General features: G+C 38.5%; 1 protein-coding gene across 10 annotated transcripts in view; it reads right to left on the reverse strand.

The window, feature by feature from the left end:
- Positions 1-20,935, reverse strand: part of LOC148850758 (organellar oligopeptidase A, chloroplastic/mitochondrial-like) — a 34,327-nt gene that overhangs the window by 4,931 nt on the left and 8,461 nt on the right. For 9 of the 10 annotated variants that reach the window (XM_088944090.1, XM_088944085.1, XM_088944086.1 and 6 more), the window contains 8 exons: positions 19,236-19,379; positions 18,869-19,099; positions 18,700-18,790; positions 13,030-13,151; positions 6,657-6,764; positions 6,321-6,566; positions 5,744-5,889; positions 2,420-2,537 (listed from right to left, as the gene is read on the reverse strand). In XM_088944090.1, the coding sequence (XP_088800216.1) occupies positions 2,420-2,537; positions 5,744-5,889; positions 6,321-6,566; positions 6,657-6,764; positions 13,030-13,151; positions 18,700-18,790; positions 18,869-19,099; positions 19,236-19,379 (1,206 nt within the window). Of the gene's footprint in view, positions 1-2,419; positions 2,538-5,743; positions 5,906-6,320; positions 6,567-6,656; positions 6,765-13,029; positions 13,152-18,699; positions 18,791-18,868; positions 19,100-19,235; positions 19,380-20,935 lie in introns of all 10 variants that reach the window. The other variant, XR_016099095.1, reaches the window with a different exon arrangement.

Raw genomic sequence — 20,935 nt, forward strand, 5'->3', positions numbered from 1 at the left:
CATATCAGGAGAGTTGCTTAGAACTCCTTGGCAATTCTGACTTCATTGAACTGCATTTACTGCTCTTAACTTTTAGTTGGTATGGCATCACTTGTACTCCTAGGTTAAGATATAAATTAGCATTAAATATGCAGGTCATAAATTATAAGGAAATTGCACCAACTCACAATGGTTCCAATACAGCTTTGTCACATACAAGGAAAACTTCTCAATTAAAAAAATAGAGGGCTATTGTATTGATAAAATAATTTCGATCCAATGTCAGAATAAGGTTGGCATGGACTCCAGGTTTCAAGACATAGCTAATCCAAAGTGACTCCTATCTGATGAATGTTCTAGATTAGCCACATGATTCTTCAATGTGGTTACAATAGTGGGTTGTGTAGGGAAGCTCCCTATTTGATCCAATTAGGAAATCATAAATATACAGAAATGTGTATGTACAATTAAATAGAGGATGCTTACAGTCATGAGAAAATAATTCTTTCTATCTCTCACGTTTTAAAACTAAAACAAAAACCCAGCTACAACAATTTCTATCTCTCAACTTTAGGACAACAAAACTCAATAAGAGAAGCAGCATTGAAAGATCTGAGACTAGCCAAAGAAAATAATTACAGAAACAAAGAAATGAAGAGGACTCAAAAGTGCTGATAAGATGGCTCAAGAATGAGGAGTTGATCCCTTTCAATACAAGAACATTATGAAGGAAATCAAGGCCCTGTTGGCAACGTTTTGCGAGAATGTTTCGCGTGTTCCCAGTGTTCTCACGGAGCAGAAACGCGTTTGGTACAAGAAAAACAAAAACCGGCAACATTTCCGGCCAGGAACGCGTCAACAGGTATGTTGTCTCGTCACTGCACCTGGTTTTGTATCATGTGCTCTATTTTAAACTCACCTTTTCTCCGGCAAAATTCACCTGAAATCATTTTAGCTCCCACCGCAAAGATGAGTTTTAAACAATCTATAACTGATGCGATCTGAAATCGTTTTTCTTATATTATTTTGTTTGAATTTGTTATATGTTTTGCCGAATGGGTGTGGTTTCTTCTCTAATCTCATCAATGGTTATATGTTATGCCGAATGGGTGGGGTTTCTTCTCTAATCCCAGCGTTATGTTTTGTTATGTCTTTTGTTATATGTTGAATATCATGAAGATTGTCCTTTGTTATGTGTTATGAACCTTTGTCCGTGTGTTGGATTGTTATGTCTTGTGTTATGTATTCTGTTACAAACCTGACGCAGGATGAACATTTTAAATTTGAAAAAAAAAATAAAAATAGATAAGATAATAAAGAAATTAGCAGATCTATATGAATGAAAACATAGGGAAACTACTAAGAATCGGCAGCTCATATTAAAGAAGCAAGTCTGGTATTGGTACCAAATAAAGAAGCCAAAGGTTAAAATTTTTAGTTTGATGGATTAAGTTCCATACAAAAAACAAGTCTGGTATTTGTTGATGTTTTTTTTTTTTTTTGTTCAATGGATCAAGTTCCATACAAAAAACAAGTTTGGTATTTGTTGATGTTTTTTTTAGTTCAATGGATTAAGTTCCATACAAAAAACAAACTCCACTATATAATGAAATGGGATGTTTGTTGATTTTAGAGCTCCCACACCCATCATGACTGAAAGTTGATTTCAGCTGATGGGGATTTCAGATCTCAATTTTTTTTTCTTATCAATTGAAAGTTGATTATAATGACTGAAACAAGATGATGTAAATCAGATGGAACAAGCTTCCACACCCATCATGACCAAAAGTTGATTTCAGCTGATGGGGATTTCGGTTCTTTTTTTTTTTTTTGATGATTATCAACTGAAAGTTTATTATAATGACTGAAACAAGACGATGCAAATCAGATGGAACAAGCTCCCACACCTATCATGACTGAAAGTTGACTTTAGCTAATGGGGAGTTCAGTTCTCAATTTTTTTTTATTTGTTGATTATTGTAGTCCTTATTGTATTGTTTCTCTTATTTATTATTATTTTCACTTCAGCCATGCAAGGGCCTCTCTGTAAATTCTCTAAACTCTGTTGCCCTACAAAGGCCTCTCTGTATTAATTTCATTTTCTATATAAAGGACCCTTGGGGTAGGGTCAAATCATCCATTCTTCATCCCCAGAATTCTGTATTCTGCTCTGGGTCTGTTGACATGACACAACAGTTATTCTAGGCTCTATTGTAAACTAGTTATATGGGCATTGTTGTTTTCTGTATTTTTGGGTAAATGGCTACCCAATCTGCTGTAACTTTTACCTCCCATTAATAAAATTAATTTTCCGATAAAAAAAGTAGTGTAAAATTAAGTGAAAAAACCAAAGAGGGAAGAAAACCAACCTACCTATGTAGATAACAGCAAAACAGTAAACATAATAATTGTGGGTGATTCAGGAATATTGTAACCTAACCTGACGAAGGCTCAGTGAACCTGCACGGAAAGTCCTTGCAGCAAGGAGCTTCTTAAATACTTCTTCAGGGAGACTCTCTCCAGTTTCATAGTGTTTTGCGATGCTCAATAGGGTATCCCTATAAAATTCATCAAGAGAGTGAAATGACTAGGGTGGATGCTTACAACAAGACATTGTATAAAGTACCAAAACGCATCAATTGATTGAGATAACTTCATAAACTAGTGGCCAATATATATGATTTTATATTTTTTTGAAGAAAGGTAAAGTAAATATTTCATTAGGATAAAATGATTAGCCCCTATACAACAAGAGGCTACATCAGAATGTACAGAAATAATATCTCTGAGACCTACACAACCACCCCTTTACTATTGACAAAAAGATTTTCAAAAACAAAAAAAAAAAAGGAATATGGTCTTTTCCTGTAAAATCTTTGTGAACTGCCAGCCAAAAGTGTGATTTTCCTAAAACCTGTAAATAGACTGACTCAGCCAAAACCCTCTTCCCTTTGAAAACTGGGGTGTTCCTTTCTTGCCAAATCATCCATAAGACTGCTGCTGGGATACTGTTCCATAAGATTCCTCCTCTTTTGCTCGGGCCTTCCATTCTCCATCTCTTAAGAAGATCCTCAACTGAAGAAGGATAACATCCCTTGATGGCAAATAATTTCATCACTTTGGACCAAGCATTGTTGGCAAACTTCAGTGAATGAATGTGGTCAACCGACTCGTCAAGTGCTTCACAGAACTCACAGGTTGCTCTATCCACCACCATTCCTCTCTTCAACAGATTGTCCTTTGTCAAAATCTTATTCATATAAGCTGTCCAAACAAAGAAAGACTTCTGAGGACACACAGTTGTTCCGCACAGCATTAGATGGGAAGCCACTGTCCTCTTGTGTTATTAAAAGGTTAAAAAAGGACTTCACTAAAAACCAACCAGAATTATCCCAGGTCCACACTCTCCTATCTTCTCTGCCAGAGTCTATCTGGGCATTGTACAGCAACTGCAGTATGCCCATCAGAGGTTCAACTTCCCAGTCATTCAATTGCCTCCTAAACTGTGTTGTCCACACCCTGAGTCCCTGACTCCATTGTTTCTGATAAATACTCTGCTACCCACACCTCTTTGTTTGTTGCTTGCTCATACAGGGTGGGAAGTCATCTTTCAAAGTTTGTTTTCACACCAAAATTCCTTCCAAAACCTTACTCTTTGTCCATTCCCTACTGCATACCTTATCCCTCTACTGAACTCTCTGTGGCTTTTCTCAATCCCCCTTCCAAACAAAGCACCCAAAAGACTGATTGGTTTCACCCGGATCCCACCCTGAGCACACTGTATTTAGCTTCAATTACTTACTTCCATGGCTCCCCATTCTGCTAATCTCAGAACCACATTCCCAATAACGCTACAGGCACCTCCTTCAACTTTCTCATTCCCAACCTCCGGCCTTCTTCATCCTACAAACCCTTCCCCAATTAACAAGATGAATTTTCTTCTTTCCAATGCCTATAAAAAACATCTCATCTTCCTTTCCAATATAGAAGATTTTATGTAAAATCAAAATTTTCAGACTTAAGACAGAAGATGCACATTATTGGATATGGTCTAGTTGCATATGCAACACTTGAGTAATATTTTGTATATAATATCAACTAGACCTTGATAAAAGGACCATTACCCAATATGTTGGTCACTTGGTCAGTTGGTCCTATCTATATAGGGTCTTGGGAGGGGACTCAGGGGAGGACTGGATATGGACCAAGCAGTGGGCCTTATCACCTTGATGATGGCCATATATGAGACAATAGAAAATCTAATTGCGTTTAACACAATAATTCAAGTCATTAGCCTGTTAAATGCCAGAGCGATCCTAGGAGTGAGGACTGGCTGCTCATCTAGTGATTACCCGGTGAGTGGTGACATGGATAACCCAAAATTTGAGAGTTTAAATATTAACTAAGAATAGACTACTAACTTGAATACTTTAATCTAAAACTGTACATCATAAGTAATTCTGTTAATCTGCCTGAGCACAGTATAAGAAGGGCCAACAAGTTCAACAGTACCACAATTTAGCTTCAAAACAACAAAATAGATAAAAAGAAGTAAACATTACTATGTAACCTCCAAACTTTTTTTGACGTAAAACATTACCAATGTAGCCTCCATACTTGACCACTAGATATGACCAAATTACTAGAATTTAAGATGCCCAGAAAAAGAAATGGACACAAAAACAGATATTGGAAGTGGAGACATGATTTTCCATGTCCTGACTCCTGAGATCCAGGATAAAGCTACTGGTAGAAGTATCATGTCTCATGTTGATACCACACTTACATTTCTGGTCCCTTTAAGATGGTATTGTTTCTCAGTCTTAGATGTTACCTAGGGCATAGAACATGAGAAAAACCTTTACCAGATCAAGATCTGGACCCGGGTAAAATCTAATAAAGTGTATTCGTATCCAGTCCATTTGCAAGATTAGGTTGTACCCTGTGGAAAGCATACATTGGTTGGTATCCAGATCAGATCCATTTTAATATACAAATATTATGCATACTAACCTGTTGAGAGAGTCTGCAGCTTGTGCCTCTTCATGGGCTGTTTGGATCAGTTTCAAATTATGATTTAATATTTTTTTAATGGCATGATTATTTGAACAGTTCAACTATGATACCAGAAAGGCATGATAAAGTTGTAACCAATCAACCAGTATCATAATGGTGGTAACCAATCAGGTGATATTTATCAAAATTCACAGGGGGGTTGAACTTTTGATTGGTCAAAGCTCTTTGGTATCATGTCTTTTCAGCATCATAGATTTTCCCTTATTTAAAACATATCAATTACATGCTTTAGAAAGTGAACATCATATATACTCCAGAACTCTCTGTGCAGTATCTACTGTTATATTGGGTACATGTGTTCAACACTGGTATGCTAAGGAAGTAAACAGAACCCAGTTATCGTGGAAATGAGGCCTGTGCCTTGTGTCTTAAACAGCTTCCCTGTAAGAAGAATTCCAAGGTTAAACTACAAAACATTTAACCTTTTAAATATTTTTTTTAAAATAAAATGCATTTCCACTTAAAAAAAGAATCCCGGGCATGAAGCTCGTTGGAAGCACACTATGCTAACACTATGTTCAGCACCACCTTGGCGCTCTATTGCCTAGGAACAAGCATAAACAAGTATTCTTATTAAGAAACAAGTACATAAAGTTTCTATATCATGGATTGAAGAGGGAAAAGATGATGAGAATATTATGTATCACATATATAACGAAAGATTAGATTTTAGTTAAGAGAACTTTACTTGTGATAGCACCAATTTTCCATAAACTGAGAAGGCAATTCAACAGCATCCCATTCTATCCCCCGAATACCAGAACAAAGACTCTCGTCTTGCTTGGTGAGCATATGCTGAAGTGCATGTCCAAATTCATGAAAAATGGTCTCAACCTACAAATGATGCCACCTGCTTGTCAAAAGGATAGTGCTTTTGTAACATTTCAATTAAAATTCATCATCCAAGCCTTGTCCCAAACCATTTGAATTAAGATCCATAACTAAAGGAATTGATCTTCCCAATAATTTGGAAAATGAAAACATGAAAAATATGAACAGAATTTATTAAAACATGAGATTTGATCACAAGAAAATCTTCAATTAGAAACTATAGGTTTTGGACATATATTTTGCTTGTCCAAATTAAAGGAAAATTTGGCTATTGGCCTCACTTCTTTCACAGTAGCTTCACTACATGATTATGAGAACAAAACTAGTTCCACTATGTCTATAACCATGATTCATTTGGGCTTTATACATGCCACTTAAACTTTTGAAGAACCACTAGGAAGTTAAATAAAGATGTTTACAGTGCAAAATTTTACCTCACGAAAAGTCATAAGGCTTGGCTTGTCTCCAACCGGAGGTGTTTGGTTACAAACCATGTGGGCAATGGGCAATCTAGAAGAGGTGCCATCACGTGAAAGTGCACGACTTCGAGCAACAACCTCACCCATCCATGCCCCACCACGTTTTTCAGAAGGACGGGAATATGGATCAAGGTAGAAGTATGCTATTGGACTTCCCAAAGAATCTTTTAAACAATAAAACCTAACATCATTATTCCAAACCTGAAGAAATGTAATGCAATAAATATTAGGATGCACGATTAACGAAAAAACATCAAAAATCAAGAAATGAAGCAATAGAATAGAGATTACTGGAGCAAGGCCATCAGCTGGCTCAATATCAATTCCAAACAGCATCTTTGCAAGACCAAAAAGGCCATCCATGACCTTTGGCAGGGAGAAGAACGGGCGCAATTCTTCCTGAATGATAGAAAGGAGGAAGACAAATAAATAAGCCTCTCTTCACTTAATAGGCATGTTGTGCAACAAAAATCATGCATGATGCACATCAAAATCATGTATACCCCTAAAATGGAAACAAGTTAAAGAGAAAAAGAAAATCCATCAGACCTCGGTATGTGCTACAAAATGACTATTTAGCATAATAACAGACTATCTTTCCTAAGTGCAATAATTTTTCCATGACATTGAAGATACAGTGCTTTCATAATGCTCAAATATATTTCCCACTTCTCTAAATTAGGGGTTCAACTTGGGTGGGCTTGGGTTGGGCACTTGTCAAAATTGAATGGGCCTGTCCTGAAGGTCCAAGCACAAAGCAGTGTAATAACTTAACTTGGGCCAACCCAAGTTGCACCCCTCCTCTAAACCCTACAACCTCCTTTGTGCCTACAATCAGGCAAGTTGATGCATCCAAACCAACAAATGCACAATGAGTTTTGAACAGAACGAAGCCCAAAATGGCAAAATTTGGAGAACAGTCCACAATACTGTGATTGCAGAAACAGATGATATTCCCTGAACGATCTGAACTTCTGTACTTTACTTGGAAAAGTATGCACAACTGACACCTGGCTCACGTTTCCAACAATGTTAGATGCTTGCTTTGTTGGTTATAGAGAATGGGCAAATTTGGTTTACATTCCCAAATTACCATCAAAAGTATTAAAATCATTAAAAAGTACTGTCCAAGCTCAAATGCAGTAAAAGATTCTTAAAGTGCAGAAGTAGAACAAAGATCTATTGTCTGTTGCTGATGAAGAGTGAATGCCAATAGAATATAAAAAAAATTACCACTCAAAATATGAATGCAAGGACATGGAGGAGAACTCATTCACAAACAGGGATTCAACTAGTTGTACTACACCCAAGTTCCACATTTAGAAAGATATAAAACGTTAAAACCCCATGTTGTATGCAATGCATCTGTATGTTTACAACTGTTAGCGTAGGGGTATTTCTGTCTTTATACCTAGACTAATGTTGCTGATTTGTAATGTTGTGTTAGAACCAGTGCTCCTTACTTAAATAAGGGCACATATGTCTTTTCAATTATTTTTAATAATAAAAGTACTGTCTGGCCGACCGGGAGAACTGACTTGAGACTTCCAGTTCGAACCAGATTTTCTACTCTCTCTTTCTCTCTTTCTTCCACCTTTCTACCTCTTTCTACATAATCGATCTCAGACAGATAGAACTCCAAGGCAGGCCAAATCATAACATTGTATCAGAGCTACTTGAATCTGCCTAGACTTCTACTCTCTGTGCACCCTATCTAGTGTTTCTCTTGATTTTTCTATATTCGACTGGAGATAAGGGAAAGGGTTGAAAAGGAGTGATCGCCCTCTTCCCTTGGAGGTTTCTATGCCTCCAGTCAGGTCTTGTGTGGTCGGTTGCTGTGGTTTCTAAGGTCACCCTCCCCTAATCGATGAAGAATAGAGGGCCGATCTGTGTGGTGCAGTGGCTGTCTTGTGTGGACTGATTCCTGCTCGTGTGGTTATTCTTTCAATGATAAGGTAAGAGATTTCTGTGCATGATATCTGTTATGGATCAAATAGGAAGTGTGTTTCAGACCATATGCTAGGGTTTCAGACAGTAGTGTGCTAGGGTTTATGCTGATTTTTGTGTATTTCAAGGAAGAGTTGTGATCATATAGTGGTGAGATTTCAGGTAGCCATAGGGGTAGGGTTTGTGGTGTAAAGAGTACACTTTTCAGCAACAACAAGTGCTGAAATCAGTGTGACGAGTGTGATCCAGTTGTGTGCAGTGTGCAGAATTCAGTGGTAATAGAATTCAGCAAGTGTGCAGAATTGGTGATAACAGAATGGGAGATAACAGTGATTGTAAACCTAATGTGATGGTGCCTACAGACTACCTGAATATTCAGATGACCTCCATTAAACTAAATGGAGAGAATTATGTGCCTTGGGCTAAATCCGTCAAAGTCTTTCTGAAGGCAAAGAATAAGGTAAAACACATAAGAGAGGAGAAACCCTCCATTGACTCTCACGAGTATGAAGACTGAGAGCAAGAGGATGCTCAGATCATCACATGGTTGTGGAATAGTATGGAACCCAGGATTAGTGTAAACTTCATGTTTCTTGACACTGCCAAAGATGTGTGGGACCATGCGAAGAAATTGTATTCGGGTCAGGACAATACAACTAGAGGGTATCAGTTGTATCAAGAGTACTTTAATCTGCAATAGGGCAATCAGAGTCTTGAGGGGTACTATGCCAGCATGAGAAATATACGTAATGAGTTGAATGTCTATCACCCTCTCACTTCTGATGTCAAGATCCAGCAACAACAGAGAGAACAGCTTGATATGACTAGATTTTTGGTGGGATTGAAGTCTAAATATGAACCAGTACGAACTCAGATATTAGGAGGATCAGCTCTCCCCTCCTTAGAAGAGGTATTTGCTTGACACCAGAGGATTTCTATCGGATCTACTGAGAACTCTAATATCTCAGATAGATCTGCCTTTGCTGTATCGAGAGGTCGTGGTGCTAGAGGTGGAGCTCGGGGAGCTCAGTCTGGCCGTGGTGGTAGTAATGGTTTTGTGTATGGCCGAAGTGGCAATGGTGGGCCTACTTATAATCGTGGTGGTGGTCGTACTGGGGGCAGACATTCAGGGGGAGCCCGTGGTAGAGGACGTGGCTCAGGCCCGAGGAAGTGCACTCATTGTGGTATGGATGGACATACCATTAACTATTGTTACGATCTACATGGTCCACCCTCAACCTGGGCCAATCATGTCGCGACCAGTGACTCCAGTTCCAGCTTAGACAGGAGAATCACTCATTTGATCAGATACCTCCTACATCCACAGATGGTCCCGTGAAGGAGATGGTGAGTGTTCCCCGTGATGAATATGAGAGGTTTATCTAATCACAGCAAAACACAACGACTTTCGCTCACTCAGGTATGGCTTGTCTGGCATCCACACCCAATCCCTGGATCATTGACTCTGGAGCCTCCGATCACATGGCTGGAACTCCAGGTGTGTTTTCTTCCTTATCTCATTGCTCAACATCACAACCTGTCACCCTTGCTAATGGTTCCACATCCTCAATTTGTGGTGTTGGTAATGTTGACCTAGACCTTGTATCCCTCTCCTCAGTTTTGTATGTTCCTAAATTGCCTTTTAATCTTATGTCTGTTAGTAAGTTGACCAAATCACTTAACAGCTCCATTACTTTTTATCCTTCTATGTGTGTTTTTCAAGATCTCAAGACGGGGATGAAGATTGGTGGAGGGCATAAAGCTGGTGGACTGTGTTATCTTGACGGTGGTGGCAGAACTTCAACAACTCTCCAGTCACCCCTTTCTCCTCTCCAGTGGCATTGCCGATTTAGTCATCCGTCGCTAAAAGTTTTGAAGTCTTTGGTTCCGTCTTTGAGTCAGCTTTCTGTTTTGGATTGTGAGTCATGTCAGTTTGGGAAACACCATCGTGTTCCCTTTAGTTCTAGGGTTGATAACCGTGTGTTGAGTCATTTTTCGTTAATTCATTCAGATGTTTGGGGTTCTTATAAAGTGATGTCATATAATAGATACAGATATTGTCATTTTTGTAGATGATTTTTCAAGGATAACGTGCTCTATCTAATGAAAGAAAGAAGTGAATTGTTTATCATTTTTCAGAAATTTTATGCTGAGATTCGTAATCAATTTGGTACCCACATCAAAGTTTTCCGTTCTGATAATGGCTGTGAATATTTATCCTCATCATTTCAAGAATACCTGGACCAACATGGCATTATACATCAGACCTCATGTGCCTACACCCCCCAACAAAACGGGGTGGTTGAGAGAAAGAATCGCCATCTCCTGAAAACAGCACGATCCCTAATGCATCACATGCATGTTCCCAAACCCTTTTGGAGTGATGCCGTGCTTACCTCTTGCTTTCTGATTAATCGGATGCCCACGTTCATCCTTGATGGTCATTCTCCGTTTACGGTCTTGTTTCCCACTTTGTCTTCGTTTCTCTTACGCCTAGGGTATTTGGGTGTGTCTACTTCATCCATAATCTGGGTCTCAGGAATGACAAGTTCGATGCCCGTTCTCTTAAGTGCATCTTCATTGGCTATTCTCGGACCTAGAAAGGGTATAGGTGTTACCATCCTAGTTCTCGACGGTCCTTTGTGTGTGTTGATATAACCTTCTTTGAGTCTACTCCGTTCTTTTTGGGGTGCAGTGATGCTTCATCCTCCTCATCACCTCCTCCTCTTCCACTTCCCGTTGCCGACCCTCTTCCCCTTGTTCCAGCCGTGACCAAACCCTTGCCTCTGGTGCCACCACCTGTTGAACGCCCACCCATCCGTCATGTGTATACACATCGCCCACGCGTACCAGCTACTACTCTGGCTACATCTCCGTCAACAGATTTGGCACCAGACCCGCACTCAACCTCTGAGCTTGATCTCCCCATTGCCTTGCGGAAAGGTAAACGCACTTGCACCCTTCATCCTATTTCTAATTATGTTTCACTTACTCACCTTTCCGCCTCCCATCGCCAGTTTGTCACCTTGTTATCATCAGTTGTTGTCCCTAAGGATGTCCAGAAAGCCCTTGCCTCTCCAGGGTAGTGCTGAGCGATGGAAGAAGAACTCTCTACCTTCATCAAAATCATACTTGGGACCTCACTGCTCTTCCTCCTGGGAAGCAAGCTTTTGGTTGTAAATGGGTTTATACGGTTAAGTATCTGCCTTATGGTAGTGTTGAACGCCTGAAAGCGCAATTGGTTGATCATTCTGTATTTATTCATGACTTTCCGGGAGGAAAAATACTGTTGGTGGTGTATGTAGATGATATTGTTATTACTGGGAATGATAACATGGGTACTGATAGGCTGAAGACTTATCTGCAGGATCATTTTCAAACAAAGGATCTTGGTAAACTGAAATATTTCTTGGGGATAGAGGTAGCATGATCCAAGTATGGTATTAATCTGTGCTAGAGGAAATATGTGCTTGATTTGCTAGAAGAAACAGGCTTGTTGGGTGCTAAACCAACTGAAACACCTATGGACACAAATACCAGGCTAAGTAGTGATATGGGTGAAGTGTTTGAAGACCCTGGCAGATACCGACGACTTGTGGGTAAACTGAACTACCTAACCATTACTAGACCAGACATCTCATTTGCGGTTAGTGTGGTAAGCCAGTTCATGCAAAAACCTTTGATTCCTCATTGGAATGCAGTTCTGAGAATTGTGAGGTATTTAAAAGGGGCTCCAGGTCGCGGTCTGATATACAAGAGTGGCAGAAAACTTGAAATAGAAGGGTATTCTGATGCTGACTGGGTCGGTTCTATGTCTGATAGGTGGTCTACCACAGGTTATTGCACTTTCCTAGGAGGTAACCTAATGACATGGAAAAGAAAGAAGTAGACGGTTGTGGCAAGAAGTAGTGCAGAAGCAGAATATAGGGTTATGGCGGACACCGCTTGTGAATTAGTGTGGCAAAGGAACCTTCTACAGGAAGTAGAGTACAACATCAACACTCCAGTGAAGCTCTATTGTGACAATCAGGTTGTAATTCATATTTCCTCTAATCCAGTGTTTCATGAAAGAACCAAGCACATTGAAGTTGACTGTCACTTTGTGAGGGAGAATGTGCTGAATGGAGAGCTAGACACTACATATGTTGATACAGGAAACCAGTGGGCAGACTTATTTACAAAAGTCTTGAGTCGGGGAAGAGTGGACTACATATGTAACAAGCTGGGAGTATATGATATATACTCACCAGCTTAAGGGGGAGTGTTAGTGTAGGGGTATTTCTATCTTTATACCTAGATTAATGTTGCCGATTTGTAATGTCGTGTTAGAACCAGTGCTCCTTACTTAAATAAGGGCACATATGTCTTTTCAATTATTTTTAATAATAAAACTACTGCCTGGCTGACTGGGAGAACTGACTTGAGACTTCCAGTTCGAACCAGATTTTCTACCTTCTCTCTCTCTCTCTTTCTTCCACCTTTCTACCTCTTTCTACATAACCGATCTTAGACAGATAGAACTCCAAGGCAAGCCGAATCATAACAACAACTTTATATAACAACCACAAGGTGATAGACTGATAGGTAGTGCATCTAGTTTTAAGAAATACCAAAAACATAAAACTTTCAGTATTTCAATGTGTAAACAAGTGACTCTAATACATTATCTCAAATATATATGGAATCAAAACCTAAATTAGACCATAGGGATCCCCACCTCTTTTATGTCATACTTTGATTCACGAAGTCTCTCACTCCAAAAGGCAATGTCCCAGTGGCTCAAATTATCAGCTTCTTTGGCACCCTTTTCTTTGGAGAATCTCTTAATGTCTTCCATATCTACAAACATCGAACAAATATTTTAGATCACCAAATTTCTCTAAACCTAATGAACTTGTCTTCTAAAACTGAAAAATGTCCACATAAGGAAGTCTGGAACGATAAACTGCAGAGAAAATAAATTCTAAAAGATACAGAAGAGTAGATTAAATCAGGCAATGCTATGACTGTAATAACTTTGAAAGAACTCAAAAACCTAAAGCGTGCTTAACTTAGATTTATTTCCATGTAATCTAATTATCTCTATCTTATGCAGGTGATGAATTTTAAATAATTACACCAAGAACCTGTGGAAATTTGAGAACATTTGGTCATTTACTTGTTAAGGAAGGAGGAAGTGATGCAAGATACACAATTTGCTTACTTTTAAGGCAATCCCCATTGACATTTTGAACTCTTAAAAAGAAGCACATAGTTCTGTCAATATATATATATAAAACTCATATTCTAGAAAGATTTCCATTATCAACTAGAGTAACGATTACCCAAAAAATAAGAAAAAAATAACTAGAACTGCCACCCAGGTGACTTGTGTCAGAATAGGATTGTCAACCAAACCAAGTGCAGCCCTAAGGAAGGAACAGTCATTGCATAACCATGATAATCAACTTAAGGCCAACCAGAACTTAGTCTACTTAATACCAACATAGATCAAGTTACATGGGATTAGGATGAGTTGCATCTGGATGGATCAGAATAGGCTCATACAAATATACCTAAGGCAAAAAGCAAGTAGTAGTTAGGCTGGTTTTATCAACTGGTTCAGTCGAAGGTCTAAAGATGCCATACCAACTATAACTGTTGGTGAATATGGCCCAATTAGATTTGGGCAAAGTCCAGCCATATGATATTTAAAGAGAAACGGTTTAGCAGGTAACTCTAAAGTCTAAACATATGACTTGCTTGAATCAGGTTCCAGATAGACCTGGTTGCCTAAGACCTAGCCCAACCTAATAGTTAGGCTGGTTTTATCAACTGGTTCAGTCAAAGGTCTAAAGATGGCATACCATACCAACTATAACTGTCAGTGAATTTGGCTCAATTAGATTAGGGCAAAGCCCAGCCCAAGTTGCACCTCTATTAACAATGCATGTTCATGGACCAATATGTGGAATCTATGCAGCAACCAGTCTATGGTGGTCTTATATCCAACTTCTAAGAAATCTAAATTGGCCCTGTTCCATGAATCAGATTCCATATTTTGATCTGGCAATTAACCAGCATGACCTAGAAACAGCTAAACCAACTAAACTCAAGCTGCTGCCTAAAGTTGTGCCATACATGTTGACTGAGGAGTCCACCAAATGTCCTCCAATGTATGATGGCCCAGATTTTCCAAATAATCTACTATTGAATCCATAAAAACCCTGCCCAAATGAGCTAGGATGGGTGCAGGTTCTGGTGACTCGCAGAAGAATAAAAGATCACCACCAATTCTTTTTTGATTGCTAACAAGATAAAAGAGACTTTACGAAGACCTCAAATTATTATTCAAGGCAATAGAACTAGTTCCTCTAAATTTATCTGCAAGAACACAAGAGGAGATTAAACAGGCAATCTCCCTAATGGCAACACTAAATGAACTCTTGTTCTTAAAGGTTCTCTAATTTCTTTTTTCCAATAATCCTTCAATAACTGCACAAGGAACAACTTGATTTTTTTTTCTTTGATGATTGAAGAAGAATTTTATTAAGAAAATATGAAAACTGTTACAAGCATCCCACTAAGAGGCACAAGGTGCAACCTCCCTTAAAAAATGAAAATCACATAACACTAAGGATCAAGATTACAGGGTAGCCCAGTACAAATGTTCCCTCAAAACCCCTTGTTTAGCAATATAGTTTGCCATAGCGTTTGCAGACCTGCCAATCCACTGTATGCTAACATTCATGTTTCTTAATAACCAGTTGGCCTTCCTTGATAGGTTCTTGTAGCACCAAATAATTGAGCTCGGATCTGTTAACCAACCTACAACAATCATGGAGTCACCTTCAATTTGAAGGTTCTCAACACCAAATTGATTAGCAATCTGAATACCTTGTAAAGCTGCCAACAACTCAGCGAGTCTCCTATTCCCACTGAGCCCGAGTACAAGGCTAAGATATTGCCATCCTTATCTCTCAAACACCCCCCAATACCTGAGCGGCCAGGATTGCCTTGACTACTTCCATCAAAATTCAGTTTTACACATCCTTCCGGCAGCGGATTCCATACTATAGATGTCCTTTCCTTCCTGAGGGAGCTACTAGCCACCTCTATCCTTTTTTTTATCAGTAACAAGAAACTTTATTAATGATATGAAACTATGTGAAACTTTAAGTACAAAGGCGGGAGGTAAAATGTCTTAACTTCCCACCAACAGAATACATTGGAAGAAAGTCAAAAGTTAGCCCAAAATATAGATTCCTTATTCACCCCTTGCTTGGCTAACCCATCAGCAAACGAGTTAGCAATCCTCTTCACCCAGCTGTAATGCAACACAATATCCCTACTCAGCCATTTGAATTTTTTCTTCTCATTGTTATTACTCCACAAACTGCTGTCTTCTTCCCTTAGCCACCTAATCACCACCTCTGAGTCACCTTTAAGGACCAAACATTTGATGTTCAAATCTCTTGCTCTTTGGATACCTTCCAGGGCTGCAAGAATCTCAGCCCTAAGAGAGTCTCCTTCTCCAATTGGGCCTGAGAACATGGCAGTGATAACCCCATCCTCATTCCTGAACACTCTCCCAATCCAAAAAGGCCCTGGATTCCTTAAGCAACTACCATCAAAATTCAGTTTTATGAATGCAGAGGGAGGAGGAAACCAAGAAGGACTACGTTTCCTCTTACATAGGGCAGAGGAAGCTATCTCTTTCCAATTTCTTACCAAATCAGCCACAGAATAACCTGAGAACAGCTCCATAGTTTTCAGCCAGTGGGCTACCCTTACAAGTATTAGATCTAATAAGTTTTCCAGGGTTCTTTCCTTGTCTGAAAATATTCGTGAGTTTCTTTCTTCCCATAGGGACCAACACACTGCCGCCCTAATGCTTCTCCACATAACCTTCCCTCTCTTCTTCGGCCACCTTTATCCAATTCCTTCTAAGGTCATCAAAGGAGAACAAATGGAAGAATTCTAAAGTTCTCAACCAATGAATTGCCCTTGTTAAGATACATTCTTTGATATCCAGGAGACTTCGCTCCTTTTCTTGCAAAATTCTTGCATTTCTTTCCTCCCAAATTGCCCAAAGTGCAGCTGCTCCGACGCATTTCCACATGATCCTCCCTCGTTTTGAGGGCCATACAAAGACTGACAGGTCGAAAAACAGACTTACATTAGTGGGTAAGTTCCACCTACAACCAAATTAGAGGTGTAAATCAGGTTGTGCCACCCGCGGACCGTGCCATGCCCAGCACAATCGTCTGGCTCGTGTTGGGCCTAGAGTTTTAGGTCCGCAAGCCGGGCCGGCACAGCACGACCGAGTAGGACGTGCCACCCACAGCCCGTGTGCCGACACAGCCCATATATATTATTTATATATATTTTATATATTTATATATAATATATTATATTATATAAATTATAATTATATAATAATAATAGTATATAATATATTAATAAAATAAACAATTGTTTTCAATTTTATTATACTAATTTATTTAATTATTATATATATAAGAAATTGTATACATCAAAATTCATATAAAATTAAAATTTTAAGTTATTTTCAATTTTTTAAAATAAATAGCTTTAGCCCAGTCCATGGCCCGACCTGGCCCAAGGCTTGGCCCACAAGCCAGCCCAGCCTGCGACACGGCACGGCAGCGCACGGGCTTGGGCCATTGGCCGTGCCGGGCCGAACCCCCCCCAAATTATCCCAAGGGAGGGCGGCACAGCCGGGGGCCCGTTTTACACCTCTAAACCAAATAAGGCAAAAATTAAATCCCAGCTAACAACAACAAAGGAGCAAGAAATTAGTAAGTGGAAGTAGTCCTCACCATTAGCTTTGCAAAAGGATACACCAGCTAGGGGACAAGCACATAAAAGGCTTCTTCTTTTGTAGGTAGTCTAGAGTATTGATTTTCCCATAAAACACTTCCCAACAAAACAAGATATTTTGGGGGGAACAGGCTTGGCCCAAAGCTCCTTTACATGAAAAACCAACTGAGCGGAGGAAGAACAAAGGGATTTCAAAAAGGAGGCACAAGAAAAGGAGCCTTTTGGGTGGGGAGACCAAATCCTCTTGTCTTACTGTAAAGGATCCAAACAAACATTATCAAGAATCAAAACAAGTTGAGAAACATCACCAAGTTCAGCATCCCTCAAGCCTTGAAAGAATCTAAAAGGTCTTCTAAGGCTGAATTTCCCACCCAGAAGAGGGGAAATTAGAGACAGCCTTATTCTTAAACAAGGAATAGAGTAGAGAAAAGGGAAAAGGTCTTTTAAGGCTGAATTTCCCACCCAAACATCTTCCCAAAAGAGAACAGAATTCCCTAAGCAAACATCATACCAGACAAGATTAAGAAACTGAGGAAGGATGCTATGAACCGCTTTCCAAGGAGTTATCAGTTATCAAAGTAGCCCGTCATCCTTAGAAAGTAACCTACTGAAAAAATCTGCTACAAGAGTAAATAGAAAGGGGGTAAGGGGGTCACCTTGCCTTAGTCCTCTAGTAGCAGGAAAGAAATCCTTCACAAGGAACAACTTGATTTGTTCCCTCACTCTATGAATTTGATTCTTTATGGATTCCTACAAGCTATAATGACTTCTCTCTATTCAATAGATCAGCATGGTTAAACGGGCTTTCTTTGTGACTGTGGCTTGAATGGAGGAGGGAGGGACAGAGGGAGGGAGAGGGGGGAATGGGAACGAATTTCAGCTTACAAGACAAGCAACCTAAAAAAGAAATAAATTTAAAAATAAATATTGTGGGAAGAGAATCTTTATGGATCCTACAAGCTAATAAAAACTGTTTTCCATTCAATAACTCAACATGGTTAAATAGGCATTGTCTGTGACTCAAGGTTTGATGGAGAGAGAGGGAGAGACAGAGAGAGAGAGAGAGAGAGAGAGAGAGATTTCAGTTTGCAAGACAAGAAACCTAAAAAATAAAATTGAAAGAATCTTCATGGATCCCTGCAAGTTATAAAAACTGCTCTCCACACAATAATTTAGCATGAAAAAATGGGATTTCTTTGCAACTATGGCTTTGATGGAGCAGGTTCTAGTCTTGGAAACATAAAGGGTCCTTTTGTAGTTGGACCTCCAAGAAATATATGGTTTCAGTGGGAATTTTAGGAATACCTGATCTTTCTGCTCAAATGTCTATCTGGTTTCTTATTAAATTTAATGCATGCAATACAAATTATTGATGTTATATTGTTATTATGTTGATCACGTTTGTGTTTAGATAAGAATTTACTAACCTCCCGTGGTATCACTTAAGTTTGGGTTTAAAAACACCAGATATATGGTTTACATGTGACGGAAACCTTGTTCTTGACATATGTTCCCCTGAACTTTCAAGCTCATAAAAGACTACCACCCATTCTGGGGTATATACCTTGAACTGCAGGATCCCAAGAGGCACTACGAATCTTTTCTAGGAGCTCCACCGCTTTATCAACTGTAGCCATTTTTGTTGCCATACTTACCTTGACAGTTGACATAAGGAAAAAGTTACTTTTGTAAGTTGTAAAAGAAGAACATTGCAAACAAATAATATATCATACCTCAGCATAGTTGTTGTAACCAAGAATCTTAGCCTTCTCCAACCTAAGTGTTAGAATTTGGTTAATGATAGGTGTATTATCAAGATCTCCACTAGAGGCACGTGTTATGTAAGCATGATAGATCTCTTCACGCAATGACCGATTCCATGAATGTTGCATAACAGAAATAAAGCTTGGAGCATCCAATGTAATCACCCAAGGCCCATTTTCAGCAGTAGCATTTTCATAACCCTAGTGTAGTTAAGAATGAGTATAAACAATGAAAATGGAGCAAAAAATGGAATGCAATTTCAAGGGAAATGGAAATATGTAGGATATGACAGGTGCAAGTGTGCAACTACCCAAATAAAATTTCAACATGAGGTACCTTGGATTTTGCTGTTTGTGCAGCCAAACCAAGTGCAGTAGCAGGCAATCCTTCAACATCCTTCTTGTCTGTAATTAGTTTTTCAAACTTCTTTGTGGAATCTAAAACATTTTCGCCAAATTTTTGTGACAGTTTTTCCAACTCCTGCAAATCAATTCAAGAGTGAAATGCAAGGAAAAACCAACATATGACAAAAGTAAACATTTCCTCATCCCAAAAAGAAATGGACTTGGTGTCAACAGGTCAGGTCTGGGTTAGGTCTAGGTAGAACCAGTCACAAACCGACTATTAATCAGGACAAAATCATAGACCCAGAACCATCTGGGTTTATAGTCGGGTCTATCAGGTCCAGACCCGATAGACCCAATTATACTGAAAACTATTTTTTATTTAAACAATAACTTAAAATTGATAGAAAAATACTAAATTATAAGTGAATCATTTTTAAGTAATATTATCTTTTATATTATCTATCAAATTGACCATTTTAAACATGAAATATGATAAAAATTATGAGAAAATTAAGAAAATATTACATACATTTAATAAAATAACTGGTTCCGGGTCTAAATCGGTTCGGTACAGGAAAGAACCGGAACCAGCCCAATTATTAATCAGGACAAAATCATGGAACCAGAACTGTTATAATCAGTTCAGTCTGTTTGGGTCCATCGGATAGACCCAACCCATTGACAGCCCTAAATGGACTAAATCCATTAATAAATACAAAGTTACAAGTTAAACTTTTATGCAACAAACAAGATAATTGTATGCCAATTTATTGTATTTACTTTTTATAAATGTTTTTCACTTTTTGCCTTTGTCTGGGCCTTTAATCCACTTGCATGGTTGCATCTTAATCATGTTGTGTTTAATCAAAGACGCTGAAGTTATATTAATCCAGTTTGCTACCTGCTTGTTCAATGTCTCAGAAGCTTTTTTTTTTTGGTAATAAATAAAGAAGAAAATTTTATTAAAATAAAAGAGAGTACAAAGGAGAAGTAATGAGAGATCACTTAATAAAGAAAAAACACAGCAGTACACTATTACATCATCACCCCCCCTTCCAATTCCAATGTTAAACCAGTGTTTTAAAAGTGCAAGGGTCAATTTGCACCTGAGGCGCACGCCTTTTTGAAGCAAGGCGCAAAAATACAAAAGAATGCTAAAAAATCAAAAAAAAAGTCAGGAAATTCATAAAACGCCAAAAATTCAAAAAAATAAAAATATTAAACATAATATTAATAAAAAATATAAACTAAAATTTTAAAATGAATGTTTTAAAAAAACTATTATCTAAAATTTAAATACATAAACATAACATGTAAAGTGTATTCAAATGAAAATTTAAAAATAAAATAAAACATATAAAGCATTTTCAAGCATGTAAAACCCACAATCTCTTTTTTTACTCAATTGCATTACTTCAAGTAGCTAATGTGATGTAAAACATATTGCATTTCCGATTCTACGAGCCGCCTTTGTACCACGCCCCTCAAGGCAAGCCCAAACAAGTCCACATTAGGGTCTTAAATTCTTAATTCTCACATAAAAAGTAATGATTGTATAACTTTGATTGCCTTTTAAGAAGATATTTTATTAGAATGAATGAATTTACAACATTAGCAAACAGGGGGTTCTCGGAGCGTAGAATTTTAAAAAGGCGCATGCCTGGACTGAGGCACAAGGCACATCAAGTG

The sequence above is a fragment of the Nelumbo lutea genome, chromosome 5, assembly GCF_056320005.1.
Source record: "Nelumbo lutea isolate HS-2025 chromosome 5, American lotus-T2T, whole genome shotgun sequence".
NCBI classification, from domain to species: Eukaryota; Viridiplantae; Streptophyta; class Magnoliopsida; order Proteales; family Nelumbonaceae; genus Nelumbo; species Nelumbo lutea.